Consider the following 17351-nt stretch of genomic DNA (forward strand, 5'->3'; position numbering starts at 1 on the left):
GTAGAGAGCAATAAGGTCTCCCCTGAGCCTCCTCTTCTCCAGGCTAAGCAACCCCAGCTCCCTCAGCCTCTCCTCATAGGGCTTGTGTGATCTTTCAAGGTCCTTTCCAACCCCTAACATTCTGTGCTTCTGTGAAGGAAAGATGAAAATGGGGGAAAAGGGCTCTGCTGGGGCATTCCACAGGGAACTAGTAAGAACTGACAAGGCATATGAAAAAAAAAATCCTAATAAATAAAACATTGTAACTGATACCTCCAGTGTTTGCATCATCCAGCTGCCTTTTACAGAAGCAATACATAAGGTTAAAAATATGCTATCTAGCAGGCAGCAGCGATGTCATGCTGCTGAGGGGAGGTTGTGTAACCAGCAGTCGATTGCTTATGTTCAAGCCGTGCAAATGGCTATCAGCCAGATAATTCCATCCAAGTCCCACTTCCCAGATTCCTAGAGAAACAAGTGTGCTTTTGTCCCAGACTTTTGTTTTGAAACTGACCTATTTCTCAGACAAAAGTATTGATCCCTATCTGAAAGCACAGCTCACAAATAACGGAGGACAAAGGCTACGTGCATGTGATTTCCCCACTGTAAATGCTGGATGACAGTAGTCATCGACACCTTGCACAAGTTTCTGGTTTACATTAACACGGAAGGGAAACGTGTCCCATGACTCCTACATGACTGAATGTCCAAATCAGTTACCTCACTTACTAAAGGTTCAGTTCAAGTGCAAAAAAACAGACCCACAGAAGCACAGAATGTTAGGGGTTGGAAAGGACCTTGAAAGATCATCTAGTCCAGCCCCGCTGCCAGAGCAGCCCTAGCATTTGGCTGGACTGAAGGTTTGCAGTCGCCGCTGATGGGTATTAAAACCAAACAAAAAGTGACAGAAATTGCACATAAAGAGATTGCACATACTTGTTAAGAACTGTCTAGTTGACCATTATCAAAACTTGAATTTTAATAGCTTTTAAGCTTGGCTTTTTACAGCTATTCAACATAGTAGGAGAAAGTGCCTCACAGAGAGAGTTGTTAGCCATTGGAATGTGCTGCCCAGGGAGGTGGTAGAGTCACCGGCCCTCGAGGTGTTCAAAAAAGGATTGGATGTGGCACTTGAAGCCATAGTTTAGTTGTCATGAGGTGTTAGGTATTAGGTTGGACTTGATGATCTCTGAGGTATTTTTCCAACCTGGTTGATTCTGTAGTAGAGCTCAATATGATTTTCTGTTTTAAAATGGCATTTTAGAACAGGTAGAGTTAGTCCTTTGGTTATGACTTGTATTTGTCCTTTTGCCTGTGCATCACGGGAAGTAAGGGAAGAGTAATCTTGTTGAAAAGGAATTTATTTGCCATACTACAGTATGGACATGTGAATCTTGGTGAACAAATGGGAGGATCTGGTTTGGCATATCCTGTGCTCCTAATATTCAATCCCATCCCTCTTTACCACTTTTCAAGTTTCTTTCCAAGGTTTGTTGCAAGAATAGAATAGAATAGAATAGAATAGAATAGAATAGAATAGAATAGAATAGAATAGAATAGTTGGAAAAGACCTTTGAGATCGTTGAGTCCAACCTATCATCCAACACCATCTAATCAACTAAACCATGGCACCAAGCGCTTCATCCAGTCTCTTCCTAAACACCTCCAGAGATGGTGACTCCATCACCTCCCTGGGCAGCCCATTCCAGTGGCCAATCACTCTTTCTATGAAGAATTTCTTCCTAACATCCAGCCTAAACCTCCCCTGGTGCAGCTTGAGGCTGTGTCCTCTTGTTCTGGTGCTGGCCACCCAGGAGAAGAGACCAACCCCCACCTGGCTCCCTTCAGGTAGTTGTAGACAGCAATAAGGCCTCCCCTGAGCCTCCTCTTCTCCAGGCTAAGCAACCCCAGCTCACTCAGCCTCTCCTCATAGGGCTTGTGTTCCAAACCCCTCACCAACTTTGTTGCCCTTCTCTGGACTCGTTCCAGCAAGTCAACTTCCTTCCTAAACTGAGGGGCCCAGAACTGGACACAGGACTCAAGGTGCGGCCTAACCAGTGCAGTGTACAGCGGCAGAATGACCTCCCTGCTCCTGCTGGCCACACTGTTCTTGATGCCAAGATGCCATTGGCCTTCTTGGCCACCTGGGCACACTGCTGGCTCATGTTTAGCCTGCGATCAACCAGCACCCCCAGGTCCCTTTCTGCCTGGCCGCTCTCCAGCCACTCTGACCCCAGCCTGTAGCTCTGCATGGGGTTGTTGTGGCCAATGTGTAGAACCTGGCACCTGGATGTGTTAAATCTCATGCCCTTGGACTCTGCCCATCTGTCCAGCCTGGCAAGGTCCCTCTGCAGGTCCATCCTATCAAGTTTTACAACTTCCACACAAATATAAGTAGCTTTTAATAACCTCAGTGAGAGCCCTGTGTGTGTCAAAAGGTAGGCAGGGAGAACAGAATTCCATTCACCAGCAGTCTTACTCCAGCATTTACTTAACCTTTCTGTGACTACAGAGAAAACCAACACAGTTTGCTTCGGGGACCTGCACATGTTTTCTAAACATTGCATCATCTCTCCAGTTACATGGCAGTTGGTATTCTACAACCCCTCATCCTCAGGAGCCTATGTAAGCAGCTCTGTCACTTAGCAGATACATCACAGCACACACAGTAACTAAACCAAGTACTTTGTTGAGTTTTATTTGCACTTGTTGACTTGTTAGTAATCAGAACCAAAGAGTAAGACCTAGCTCTCTTCTGTTACAGATACTCTGTTACAGATATTGGGTGGTGTTGGATGATAGGTTGGACATGATGATCTTGAAGGTCTCTTCCAACCTGGTCTATGCTATTCTATTCTATTCTATTCTATTCTATTCTATTCTATTCTATTCTATTCTAAATTTTCTGCAATGCTTTCTGCTTAGTGTAGGAAGTAGAAATTTGATTAGCTATGTGGTTTCTGAGCTGCCTGATCCCAAGGATTAATTTAAGAAACAAGGGTGGGAATTCTGGATACAAGGAGCTTTACAGAAAGACAGCAGCATGTCACAGGAAAGCAGACCCAAGATAATTTACTCAGATTTTAAAGCATAAGGGAATGGATGACATCAAAAGAACAGTAGGTCAGGCAGGCAGCCAGGCAGGCCTTGCAGGTAAACATTTTGAATTTGAGGCAGATTATAAATGACAAACACCAAGGGCAGCTGAAAGAGGACAGAACCAAGGTAAAAGAAGGCTGGTGCCTTGGTAGTACGATAACACTGATGTAGTAAGTAATGCAACTGAAGACAGAAGATAAGAGGGATGAAATAATGCTGAGTACTGATGGGATCCAGAACAAGGTTTTGCCAGGGGGGCAATGCAGTACAACTGGTAACTGTGAAACATGGTGAACGAGGCAAGAGCTGACCTAGCTTTCCAATTGCTCTCAGCAGACGCAAGGAAGCTGATGACATCAGAGCAGGAGAAATGAAAGTTGCACCTCTCATTCTTTACAAAAGGGAAAAAACCCAAACTAGATCTGTATCATCAATTATAAATGACACAAGGGAAGCATTTGGGGAAATGGAAAATCCCAGTGTTCCTCAGCACTGAGAGATTTCCCTCTCTTCCCAGCTGAGGGCACGTCACTGGAAAGTCCCAGCCTGGGAAGAGAAAAAAAATCTACTGAGTAAACAAATTGCAGAAGCAGTGAAAACAGAAAGAGGAACAAAGTCAAATGAGACTTTGACTTTAAAGGAGTTTATTTTCAGGTTAGCATTTCCTTGAATGGCAACAGTGCAAGTTCAGACAAGAAAACTCTGACTAGAGGGAAAATGGCTGTTAAACATTACTGCTGCTATTTGCCACAAAAAAGAAAGCTCATTTATTAAAAAGCTGAGAATTCAACTTGAAATTTCATGGATTTACTGCTAGTGAGAGCAGTCAAATGATCCCAGTGGCAAACCGGATGCCCAGGATGATTAGAGGTCTGTAAAATTAGAAATGATTGTCTGGCAAGCCTGTGGAATGTTTTCCCCCTTCACTCACACATCCTTCCAGCCAAGGAAAAGGTCCTTAACAAAGCTCTTCCTCACACTCACTGGGCATGGCTCTTTGTCTTACAATCAAGTTCAAGGCTGGGAACTTTTCCAGCACTATCCATAAAGAAAACAAGGGAAAAAGATGCCTGGTCACACTGAGACAAGAGCTACAGTGTTGGGCAAAAATTGAGGCCTCTCCCTCTCTTAACTCGCATTCATGAAAATTAAAATATTGACATAAATTCAGTGATTCATAAATTTCAGTTCTGGGCCCCTCAGTTTAAGAAGGACATTGAGACACCTGAATGTGCCCAGAGAAGGGCAACGAGGCTGGGGAGAGGCCTTCAGCACAAGCCCTGTGAGGAGAGGCTGAGGGAGCTGGGGTTGTTTAGCCTGGAGGAGGCTCAGGGGAGGCCTCATTGCTCTCTACAACTACCTGAAGGGTGGTTGTAGCCAGGAGGGAGTCGGTCTCTTCTCTCAAGCAACCAGCACCAGAACAAGAGGACACAGTCTCAAGCTGTGCAAGAGGAAGTTTAGGCTTGAGGTGAGGAGAAAATTCTTCACAGAGAGTCATTAGCCATTGGAATGTGCTGCCCAGGGAGGTGGTGGAGTCACCGTCCCTGGAGGTGTTCAAGAAGGGACTGGACGTGGCACTTGGTGCCGTGGTTTAGTCATGAGGTCTGTGGTGACAGGTTGGACTTGATGATCTTTGAGGTCTCTTCCAACCTTGGTGATACTGTGATACTGTGAAATTATTACTCTTCTCTGAAACAAATCAACTTTCAATAAAGGTACTTCACAGTGATTAATCACAGCAACATTAACTCAAATTCTGGAACCCATTACAGTGACAGCACTTTCTAGCTGTAATCTAGGAAAAGAATCAACGTGGATTGAACTCTGCTTTTCTTCTTTCCCAGTTACTGAACGCTGCTGCACGCTGGCCAGTGTTCATGGCAGTCCAATTCCTGCTAGCAAACAACAGATGCCAGTTCTGCAAGTGTTGTGTGGACAGCCCCACCTCCAACCCTATCAATATTACCATTAAAATTTAGCATTTTCTTGCAACTCAGGTTCTCTTAAGTCTCATCAGGATTCAACACTACTGAGAGCACCACCTCAAGCACATTATCCTTGACAGCCAATGACTATTATTTATGGAACTGCCACCTTTTAACATCCTCTTGGATTTGGGAAGAGGATCAGTTAGCAGTCTCTGCAGGGGGAGGGTTATGGGGGGTTGGTCTGGTTTGGTTTTTGCATTACTTCTAACGTGCATGAATACTAGGAGCGAATCAGAACTGCAGGAAGGTTTGAAATTGAGTATCATTTTTCCTACTACAGGATGGTTTGAAATTGAGTATCATTTTTCCTACTACAGGATGGTTTGAAATTGAGTATCATTTTTCCTTCTACAAGATGATTTGAAATTGAGTATAATTTTTCCTACTACATGAAGGTTTGAAATTGAGTATCATTTTTCCTACTACAGGATGGTTTGAAATTGAGTATCATTTTTCCTTCTACAAGATGGTTTGAAATTGAGTATAATTTTTCCTACTACATGAAGGTTTGAAATTGAGTATCATTTTTCCTACTACAGGATGGTTTGAAATTGAGTATCATTTTTCCTACTACAGGATGGTTTGAAATTGAGTATCATTTTTCCTACTACACCATAAGGGCATAATGCTGTCGCTGTAACAGGGGGCAGGAGGATCCTGACTTCTGAGGTGGAAGCTCAGGACCCTAGCCCATTGGCCACATCTCTACTTTCTGAGCTCTGAACAGCAGAGAGTAATGGCAAAAGCTCTTCCCCAGACACCAAGCTGGAGCAGCAAATGCGAACCCCAGATGAGTTTCAGTTCCTGCATATGATGCAATAACTGCATTAAGCCTTCTAAAGGAGAAATGTCATCAGTCTCTCTCTTTGAAGGGTGCTCTTACATGCACAGCAGAGGGTTCAGCATGTGTTTCCTGGATGGGGCGATGGTGAAGCCCAGAGGAGACAATATTCACAAAAATTGTACTAAAACTGGACTCTTTTATGGTTTTTATAGCAATGACCTTTTCTTAAAAGCAACTTCCCAGCAATAAAAGCAGGTTCTGGTAGCAACATAAACACAATCTGCCAATCTTTTCATAGATTTTTTTCAAGTATTCATCAGAATGAGGCAGCATGGCACCTGGGTTATGTTAGATGACACTGTTGCAAAAGGTCTCTATCTTAAAGACTTTTCAGCTAATACAGTTCACTACAACAGCTTATCTACTAAGTCCTCTGGGAAGCTGATGGTAATTTTGAAGCTTTAAAATTAAGTATTTTGTCTTCTGGTAGTACAGCCACACTATCTGAAAACACTTTCAAAGCAGTTCCATCTTCAATGCTAAGAGCTATGCTCTTGGTTTGAATTCACGCTGTTCCTCATACCCTTAACTCAGTCAAGACCTTACTCCCTGGAGTAAGTACCACCATAAATTTGGACATTCCAGCCAAAAATCTTCTGTATTTCAGTGTCTGGCTGGCAGGAAGGCATGCACAAAAATAGGCCGATACATTTTCTTACCAAATACCTGATGCAATTAAGTAACACTGAAGAAAACAAAACAAACCAAAACAAACCTCACAGGGGAAATGTCAGTGATATTCATTCCTGGTTTAAGTCACTGTTGGTTGGTTGGGTTTTTTCCAGCTATAGCAAGGTGTCAACTGGAAAAGCTCCTTTAAACAGCATGGACATGGAATCATTTCAGAGTCAGTGAATATAAAAACCTCACAGGGAGGGAACAAAAAGCTCTGAATGAAGCAGAACCAACCACACCATCAGAAAAAAAAAGGATTTTCTTAGATCTGACACTTGTCCTGAAGAAAAATTATTGAGGTAACCTAATTCCTAACATTGTCACTGGTGGTTATCAGGGCAGGGGAGTCACTCCTGGTGCACAACTAATTCTGTATCTGGCATTGCTCAGTGCCCTCCACGTCATTTTATTTTATTAGGTTTTGACCTTGCCTGTTTTGTTAGTCAAAGTTCACTTGGCAGCTGCTGAGGAAAGGAAAGCAAGACCAATTGTAAAACTCAGTGACTAAGCAAGAAAACACATGCAAACGCAGTTGAAGGTCTTGGCAAACCCCTACATGGTTTTACTCTGCTCACTTAGGCAGAAGGCTGAAAGACTCTGAAAGCTTTCATGCTCAACATCCAAAAGTTGCAAAGTGCACAAGAAAGCCTGGACTGGGATGAAAAAGGTACTGCAAAAGTCTCTGTCTGCAGAAGCACCACGTTCACCAGTGGTTACTCAGCTGCATGTAGCTCACAAGCGGTTCACATGGGACATTAAGTGCAGGGCTGGCACCAAAGATGCACTGATGCAGACGGAGGCCAGTATGGACAGGGGAGGCTGGAAACCCTAGCAGCTATGTGATACCACATCAATACCGACTGTGGTAGCACAGAACAGGCTTGCATGGTTATAGCCATGCCTGCCCCAGAGATTCCAAATGCACAAGGCAGACATCTGGGAACGGGAGCCACTTCACAAAGCTCAGCAAAGTCTGTCCTTCAAATAAGATGAGGCTTTGAGACTGACATTAAAACATAAACCCAAACAGTGTAATTACTGCTTCCTTTGTGCTTGTAATTCACTAGTCATCCCTTTTTCCATCACGTGAATGACATCAGTCACAAATTACTGCCCAAGGACCTAGACTGAAACTGGCTCTGCAATCGCATTAATGGGTCTCCATGCAGATGCAGGAGGGTTTTAAATTAGCTTTCCAATTATTTTGCCAAATAAGAAAAGCAATAATTAAGATGTGAAACACTTACAACAACTAATCACTAACAATTAAAAAACACAAAAGTAATGACTTCATTCTACCAACTTGCCAGTTTTGGCAGGGAATCCGCACCGAATGGAGGCGACTGCAAATGAAACCAGACGTGTGTGCTCTGAAGGCTTCACTTCAGCCTGTATCAACATAGCTTAGCTGCATGTGTGGCTACACAAATAACCTCACAGGTCTTCCCTCTGCATTGCAACAATGCTCCCAAGGTAGGCTAGATCAAATCTTGGTTTCGCTCTTGACATACACAAAACATACTTGGCAGAACTGCTGCACCTCCATGACAGACAAGCTCAAACCTTCCCAAGAATAACACCCTCAAACTATTATGAGTACAGCTGCTGCTGTGGTGGTCAGAAATCTTTACTGGGCAGGGCACATAAGTTCCTTCTTCCTCTGCCAACTTCTATTACTCCTCTTCTTCCTTTCTAGAGACACAGCTGTTCTCCAGAAAATACCACAAGAGCTGTGACCACAAAGAGCACAGCCTTGGCACAGCCCACTCCTGGACTTCTTCCATTGCGAGGGCTGGAAAGCCACATGTGAAATACATCTCAACGCTGCTATGTCTTTTCCTCATCCCAGAGAAGGCCAAAACAGGCCAGAGAATGGTATTATGCAAACTAGGATGGCATATAAACAATTTTTTGTTACAATTCAGTATTGTCTACATGCAGAAGCACAGCATACCACAGTATCTGCCCCTCACTTTTCAGTGAGACGATGGTGGTGTAGCAGCTGCACCCATCAGAAGCTCTTCAACTGCAAGTTACAGGACTTGTGTATTATTCCTGGCTACCTTTGCCTCAAGGTTTTTAGGTTAGATGGCTCATTGATCACTGGTTGCACATACATAAAACACCATGATACATAAGAAAGATCACAGTGATAGTATCTCTGCTGACATCTTGTTACGAGGGCATTTGTGACCTAAATGGATCACGAGCATCATCTGAGAGGCTAGTTGCACAGGAACCATTATGAGTATTCAGCTACTCTCAGGCCCCTGAGGAAATACTTTAATCAAGCAAAATCACTTCTGCATAATGATGCATATACAGAAGCTCCAAGTTATACAAATAAATTCTCCCAAGGAACTCATTTTTTGGCAGTCATACATCCAAGTAATACCACCAAACGTTCATGTTCTCTATCTAATTAAGGTATTTCCCCAAACTGAAAAGAAAACCACAACAAAAGCCCAGGTACATTTCAAGACTGATGCCATTTAAACTTTGGAGTTCATATGTGAGAATTGTAGAGATTAAGAGAGGCAAAGTATCCTTTATCTGAAGGCTTTTATTTAGAACTTCATGTATAGATTTCCTCTTATCTGAACCTCAATTCTATACTATGGATTTTATACTGTTGTCAGAAAGCAAGTGTCTCTGTTATATATAATTCCCTCTTCTCACAAAACTGTCCTGTAAGAGACAGCAGTGTTCTGTGTGTTTATTGGCCAGAATGGCAGAAGTGACAATTCCTTGTCAGGCACCAACTCAACTACAAATAAACATGTATGCCTGTAAACATCAAGCAGTTATTCACAACTATTTCTTTGTTTTGTTTTGAAATAAAAAACAACAGCTGCTTTTAATTAAGTTTGGTTACTTCTTCCTAGCCCTCAGCAAATAGAAAGCATAAGGCATGTGGAAACCAATTTCTTTAATGGAACTGAAGCTAAAAAGCACCGTCTGCCATTTACCCCGCGATTTCAACTGGGACCTTCTCTTTCATCTGTTGCAAAAATTTCCTCCAGATTAGTAACAGCGAACTGGCCACAAACGTCGGCTAGCTGGGTAGAGGGGCACAGAGAGGAAGGATGTGTAGGTGGACTGCTAAATTCGACGCTGTGCGCGGCCCCGCTGACGGGTCTACTGGAGAGGAAGGGCAGCAGCAGCCCCGGTGGGAAGCCTGGCAGGGTGGGGCGGCAGAGCTGCCCTCCAGAGGTCGGCTAAGGCCCAGCGGGAGCGCTGCTTGGCGCAGCAAGGGCGACAGCGAGGCCCTGCTTTTCCAGCCTCAGCGGGAGACTCGTCGCTCGGCATCCTGGTGGCAGCGAGAATGGCAGCGGGGCAGCGACCTCGCCGGGGCAGCCCTACTTGCAGAGCCCCTCCAGCCGTTCCAGGGTGCCCTTCATGTCACGGATGCGCTTGGCCAAGGCGGGCACGGGTTGCATGGCACGGTCCAGCTCCTCGCAGCGCGCCACCAGCGCGTACATAGCGCGGATGCTGAGGTCGGCCGCCTCGCCGAGACTCTCCACCCCGTCGCGGTAGGTCTGGATGCAGCCGACGCTGAGCGCCGTCAAGGCCTGCAGGCCGCAGTGCACGTTGCGCAGCAGCTCGTCCACTTGCGCCGCCACCTGCCCGGCCAGGGCCACCACGTCCTGCAGCGCCCCGGGATCGATGGCGGGGATGGAGCTACCGCCTCCCGCGGCCGCCTCGCCCCGCGGGGCACCGCTCAGCCGGATCCGCCGCTCCAGGTTGTTGGCTACAAACTGAGTCAGGCGCCCCTCGCGCAGTACCGTTCCCTCCAGTTCCAGGGCGCTCGCTAGCGTCGCCCGCCGCCCCTCCAGCAGCTGCCGCCCCGCCGCTGCCCCACCGCTGGCCGCTAGGCTCAGCGCCTCCAAGCTCCGCTCGTCCCGCCTCCGCCCCTCCGACTCACAGCCTGGTCCCTCCTCCACCGCGACTGGGAGCCCGGCGGCCGCCGCGGGCCGCAGTGCCGGCTCCTCCATGACAGGCGACGCGTGCGTGCCTGCCCACCGGCACACCACCGCCCACCAAGGGGCGCGCCGCCGCCTGTTTACGTCCCCCTCGATTGGATAGCCGGCGCGCGGGGGCGTAACCATGGCTGTCTCTATGCCTCCTGATTGGGCACCTTCTCTCCCAACTAGAACCGCCCGTTCTCCTCGCACTGCAGGCCCGTGACTCGGAGACTGGGGCGTGGCCACTGTGTGCATCTGCCTTGATTGGGTGGCCTGCGGAAGCAGGCGTGGCCCCAAGTGTTTGTGTCGCCTCTGACTGGCTGAGGCGGGGCCAGGGAAGTCGCCGTTCCACCGAGATTGGCAGTCGCTGGTAGAGGGGCGTGCCATTCGCACCATCCTCGGACAGCGATTGGCGTGGGGAAGGAAGGGGCTGTGCCCCGCTCGGGTAACAACAACGGGGTGCTGCGAGCTGGTCCTTTCACTCCCCCGCCATGTTCTCCTAGCAGCGGATCCCATTGCGCCACCATCTCAGCCCACAAAGCCTGGGCAGACACCCCTCAGCAACCCGACCCGCACATTCCCCACCTAGGCTTGACCCCTTTTCCCGGTACAGTTCTGGGTACCCACATCCCACCATGGTCACCACCACGGCGCCGCCGCCCTTCCTAGCTCGGATCTCGGCAGGCACCGAAGACCCCAGGCGGCTGCCCTCTACTCTTTTCCAGCGCCTCAGGCGAGGGGACAGCAACTGTGAGAACCAGCCTAGCTGCTGCCTGGCGGGCCCGGGGGGCAGCGCGAGGCCCACGCTGAAAAGGGTCCGTCGGAGGAAGGGAAAGATCCGGCCCAGCCCCGCGGGGCTCCTGCCCAGCCGCTACCAACAGTATCAACAGCATCGCACCGGCCTGGGGAGAAGGACCCCACTGGGAACACACGGGACAGGCGAGCTTCGCGCTCACCCGACGTCAACAGCTTCGGCTGCCCCTGGCACGGGAATGGTAGCCCCGGAGGAGCCGCCCGCCCCGTCGAGACTTGCGCCCAGCAAACCCCTCAGGAAAGAGGTAAAGACAAGGCTCAGCTACTTTGCTCACATTCTCTCCTCCAGTTCCGTCCCCCCTCCCCCTCTTCCCCCGCACTCTGGGACCGGGAGATCTCTTGCCAGCTCGCTGGGGAGGGAAGCGGGCAGCGGGCGAATCGCCCCCTGTGTGTGCGTGTAGACGGGGGGAGGGCGGCGGTAGAGTTTCCGTTACGCCCGCTCGCTCGGGGCTGGAAGGGGGGGGGGGGGGGGAGGTGTGGAAGAGAGGGGTACTGAGGGCGGTGATTGGCTGCTCGGCGCCACCAATCGGCGCTCGCCGGTGCGCCCAGCAACAGCCGGATTTAGCCTGCTGGCCGCGCGCCAGCTGCCCCTGCGCGCGCAGGCGAGACGTGCGCGGGGCGCAGCGCCCCATGGCGGCCGGGGCGGCGGGGCGCGCGGGCTGTCCCGTGGCTCGCGGCGCGGCCGGCCGTTACAGCTCCGCGCGCGGCGACGGATCGGGCGCTGGGGGTAGAAGCGCGCGCGGCGGCGCCGGCGCAGCGCGGGAGCACCGAGTCCGGCCAGCCCGCGCCCCGCTGCCCGTGCCGTGCCCCTGGGCCGCCGCGGACAGCTCTTGAGGGAGAGAGGTGGTGTGTTGACGCGAATGCTTACCTTGCAGTTCTTGAAGAGCAAGATGGGAAAGTCTGAGAAGGCTGCCGTCCCGTACAGCCAGCCCGTTCACAGTTTACATCTGTGTGAACAACCAAAGATGAACAGGCAGAAGAGTAAATGTAACGCGCCGCTGACAAAGATCACATCTGCAAAACAGCTAGAGAACTTTTGGCAAGATTCCGTGTCGCCAGAAATAACGCAGAAACAGGAGAAAAAGCCACTTAAAAACACAGAGAACTTCAGAAACGCCAAGTCCAAGAAACCGGTCGCCCTGACTGAAGTGAGCCAAAAAGAAAACTACGCTGGGGCGAAATTCAGTGACCCACCATCTCCTAGTGTCCTTCCAAAGCCTCCCAGCCACTGGGTGGGTGGCACAGCTGAACCCTCTGACCAAAACAAGGAGTTGATGGCTGTCCATTTGAAAACTCTCCTAAAAGTTCAAGCATAGTTTCCGAGAGCCCTCGAGTAATTGGCAAAGCAAACTCCATCCAGGAAACTTCAAAAAAAAACAAACAAACATGCCTTGTTGCAATAAAGTTGCAAAAGACTGTCAAGTCTTAACAATCACATTTAAAAAAAAAAACAAAACAAAAACCCAACAAAAAAAAAATCCTTGTATTATATTTTTTATGGTCGTGTAAATAGTGTACATCATGTATTATGTGTATATTCTTGTTCATACTTTGAGAGGTACATTTTAGTTTTGTTATGAAAGGATGTATTTTGCACTGCCTGAATGGTAGATGTCTTGTATATAAACCCATGGACAATTTTAAGTGTGGGCTTGACACATGAAGACTTGACTTGATTTGCACAAGGTAATGGCAAAAAATTTTGGAAGGAGAGTACAGCTTTCTGATTTTTAAGGTTCCAGATCAAATGTGAATGTTTTATTCATGCACTACTGACAATAGTTTTTACATTCTGTGTCCCAGTAAAAAAAAAAAAAACAAAAACCAAACCAACAAACGTGGAATTTTCATGCAAATGTGAACGTCCGCTCTCTGCTCTGGAAACGGTATCCTGAATTGCTGTTCATCTTGTTTGTTTTTAAATTAACTGGAATTTTGAGTAAAATTCCAACCCATCAATTGGAGCACTGCTGATTTCTCTTAAAAACACAAAAAACAACAAAAAAAAAGAGCAGAGCTTTCTGCCAACAATCCAATTGGTCACTAAAAAAATTAAATAAACAATTTGGCCTCCCCTTAATCATGGCTCTTTGTTTTTCTTGTGTGTGTCTGCCTGTTAATTCAAGTTCGTGGTCTTAGAAGTTACTTGATTGCCTTCTAGAGCATCAGTGGGAACGTGGTGTCCTCAGCCTTTAACTGTGCAAGTCACTGAGATATTTCATAGCCCACTAAGAATTCCTTGTGCTTTTAAGATGTTTCCTTACTGCTCTCTACAACTACCTGAAGGGAGGTAGTAGCCAGGCGGGGGTTGGTCTCTTCTCCCAGGCAACCAGCACCAGAACAAGAGGACACAGTCTCAAGCTGCACCAGGCTGGATGTTAGGAAGGTTCTACACAGAGTGATTGCCCATTGGAAAGGGCTGCCCAGGGAGGTGGTGGAGTTGCCATCATTGGAGGTGTTCAGGAGGAGACTTGACAGGATGCTTGGTTGCATGGTTTAGTTGATTAGGTGGGTTGGATAATAGGTTGGACACGATGATCTCGAAGGTCTCTTCCAACCTGGTTTATTCTATTCTTTGTGATAGATCACTTTAAGTTCCTAATCCTTTATTTGTTGAAAATTCATATTTCAAGAAAATTGGGCACTTGCATATTCAAAGTCATTTTGTAGTGCTTCTTAACTCTTTTTATAGCAATTGGTTATTAAACTAGCTCAGGGTGAAAAGCAGAAGCAACAGAAAGGTATGAATGGGGCGAATTAAGCTTATTTTTCCACCAGATTCTTCTCTTGATAACTCTGCTGGAAATTATAACTCCTCTGATCTAAGTTCTTAAGGATTTAGACTGTAGATTAGGCAGACAGGCATGCTGAGGAGATAACACAGATTTGCAGTTATTTTACTAATCTGGTATTTAAGTAAGATCAATAATGCAAGAAATAGGTGAAATTTACATAAGAGTGAAAAATAAGTTCTTAGATCCACTGGGGGAAAAAAAGAAAACCTCTGAGCACTAGTGTAGTAGAAATAGATGGATAGGAAGAGTATGTTAGCAGCACTGTCCCAGCTGATGTGGCTCCTTAGACTGATGGGTGTTTTCAGAGATTGGGTGTCAGCAGCATCAGCTAAGTTCATGCCATTTGCATTGCTGCTTCTGCTGGAAAGGAGGAAGGCACTTCAGAGAGACCTGAATGGGCTGGGTCGATGGGCTGAGGAGGCCAAGGGTATAAGGTCTAACAAGGCTAAGAGCAGGGTCATACACTTTGGCCACAATCACCCTGTGCAGGGCTACAGACTGGGGATGAGTAGCTAGAGAGCAGCCTGGCTGAGAGGGACCTGGCAGTGCTGGTTGGCAACCAACTGAATTTGAGCCAGCACTGTGCCCAGCTGGCACAGAAGGCCAATGGCATCTTGGCTTGTATCAGGAATAGTGTGGCCAGCTGAACTAGGGATGGAATTCTGCCCCTGCACTCCCCTGCACTGCTGAGGCCTCGCCTCAAGTACTGTGTGCAGTTCTGGGCCCCTCACTTCAAGAAAGATACTGAGGTGCTGGAGCAGGTCCAGAGGAAAGCAGTGGGACAGGGGAAGGGTCTGGAGGGAAAGTCTGTTGTGGAGAGGCTGAGGGAGCTGGGGGCATTTAGCCTGAAGAAGAGGAGACTCCGGGAGGGACCTCATCACACTACAATTACCTGAAGAGAAGTAGTAAGGTGGGGGTCTTGCTCTTCTCATAGGCAACTTGTGACAAGATGAGTGGGCATGGCCTGAAGCTGCACCAGGGGAGATTTAGGTTGGATGTTAGGAAGCACTTTGGCATGGAAAGGATAATTAGACACTGGAATGGACTACCCAGGGAGGTGGTGGAGTTGCCATCCCTGGAGGCCTTTAAAGAAAGATTAGATGTGGCAGTTAGTGACTTGTGGTGGTGTTAGGTCATAGGCTGGACTTGATGATCTCAGAGCTCTATTCCAGCCTCTAATTCTGTTATTCTGTGGTTCCAAGACACCAAATCTCTTTGTTCGCTGCATATGAATTTGCAGTGTTAGTTAACATAGCCCTGAAATGAGACTACCCAAAACCTGGGGGGAGAATTTCTTTGCTTTATTTATAGAATGTAATTACACAGTTACTTTGTTTTTTAATTATTCTCATAATGCTATTAGGCTATTTTTATGTGCTAAACTAAGAGTTCATACAACATTTTTGGTCTACACAAAAGACCTGTGTTCATGGTCTTGCAGAAAATGGACCTGTGCTACTTGATAAACAAAGGTAAAAGTAAAAGCACAGCTTCAGCATCCCAGTTCACTGCCTAATCTAAATCCAGTGCATCCTGGCTTACCTTTAAAAAATAACAAACCCCACTAGTTAAAAAATTAGCAAACTATATTAGGGCAAAGACAAATTTGAGCACGATCTCACTAAGGATGACAGACAGATGGCGAGTCCTACTCCATTAGGCGTAAGCTCTGCTGATACATGGTTGCAGCTTCCCTCCCCCCCCCCCCTTTTGTCTCAATGTCATCAAGCAGAAAGGAAAGCACCTTTTGCAGTTCACCACAGCTTTGGGCAGTGGTTGGTTTTATCAGCTGAATTTGTGATAAACTTGAATCTTGGTAACTAGCTTGACAAGAGCTAGGGCAGACTGAAGGAGTTGGGGCTGTTCAGTGTGGAGAAGAGAAGGCTCCAAGGTGACCTAATTGTGGCCTTCCAGTATCTGAAGGGGGCCTACAAGAAGGCTTGGGAGGGTATCTCAGGATATCAGGTAGTGATAGGACTAGGGGGAATGGGATGAAGCTGGAGGTGGGGAGATTCAGGCTGGATGTAAGGAGGAAATTCTTCACCGTGAGAGTGGTGTAGCCCTGGAATGGGTTGTCCAGGGGGGTGGTTGGGGCACCGTCCCTGGAGGTGTTTAAGCCCAGGCTGGATGAGGCTGTGGCCAGCCTGATCTAGTGTGGGGTGTCCCTGCCCATGGCAGGGGGATTGGAACTAGATGATCCTTGTGGTCCCTTCCAACCCTGACTGATACTATGATACTTTGATACCCTTTTTCTCCCTGATGATTACCTCTGTTACCATCAGCCTCTTTTCCTCCTTGCTCCTAGAGCTGACATCAAATTGCTTAGCCTGAATGCTAGTTCTGATCCTGCATAAAATTCACTGACACAACATTCCTCAGTTTCTACCCTGTTTTGCTGACACATCCCTGGGGATGACAGTGCTGATAGTTCTAAGCTCCTCAGCCAATTTATGGAGGCTGTTGTATAACATTTGTGTAGTCTTGAAAATTCAAAACTTCCCATACTTTGTTGGACTGTAAAGATGTTCAGGGTAAGGTGACACTGTTCATCCAGTCTTTCCAAACAGTGCAGGAAAAAAAACCCTGCTTGCTTTGTTTAGTTCTCTGTCAGTATCACTGGTCCTGTTGTGATCTGGCTTTCATGTCTCTATCTTAAGATCTTTGGGTCGAGTCCCTTCCTGGCCCACAGACTGGGTTATAAAACTAGGCCTTCAGCAGGGTGGCCTGAAAAATTAGGACATCATCTCTTTGGACCATGTTCTGCACTTAATTTGTCACTTTCCCACATTTTTTTCCTTTGTCTTCCCACGGTATTAGCTTACAGGGATTTGTACTTCCAAGGCTTCCTTCACTTTGACAGATTTCTTAACCCAGTCCCCTAAAGGCAAGGGATTGTATTACATTAACATACCATTGTTTCAGTTTAGAGCCAGTAGACAAAAGCAACACACAAGTGCCATGCTGGGAGGATTGCTTTGCAATGTAGTATAAAGTATCACAGTATCACCAAGGTTGGAAGAGACCTCAAAGATCATCAAGTCCCACTTGTCACCACAGACCTCATGACTAGACCATGGCACCAAGTGCCACATCCAATCCCCTCCTGAACACCTCCAGGGACAGTGACTCCACCACCTTCCTGGGCAGCACATTCAGTGACGAATGACTCTCTCAGTGAAGAACTTTCTCCTCT

The 17351-nt window shown here is 47.3% G+C and overlaps 2 protein-coding genes across 2 annotated transcripts; one reads left to right on the forward strand and one right to left on the reverse strand.

The window, feature by feature from the left end:
• Positions 1–8439: 8439 nt before the first annotated feature.
• On the reverse strand, positions 8440–11077 carry BORCS6 (BLOC-1 related complex subunit 6). Its single transcript, XM_054162575.1, is given in 3 exon segments — positions 8440–10593; positions 10595–11007; positions 11009–11077. Coding segments are annotated over 3 exon segments (1131 nt in total). The 3' UTR covers positions 8440–9944.
• PNRC1 (proline rich nuclear receptor coactivator 1) lies at positions 11053–12830 on the forward strand. The gene is made up of 2 exons (XM_054162576.1): positions 11053–11608; positions 12239–12830. Exons 1-2 carry the CDS (start codon positions 11186–11188, stop codon positions 12677–12679), a joined length of 864 nt encoding a protein of 287 aa, XP_054018551.1. The 5' UTR covers positions 11053–11185; the 3' UTR covers positions 12680–12830.
• Positions 12831–17351: the final 4521 nt, after the last annotated feature.

Source organism: Dryobates pubescens, chromosome 6 (assembly GCF_014839835.1).
Source record: "Dryobates pubescens isolate bDryPub1 chromosome 6, bDryPub1.pri, whole genome shotgun sequence".
Lineage (NCBI taxonomy): Eukaryota > Metazoa > Chordata > Aves > Piciformes > Picidae > Dryobates > Dryobates pubescens.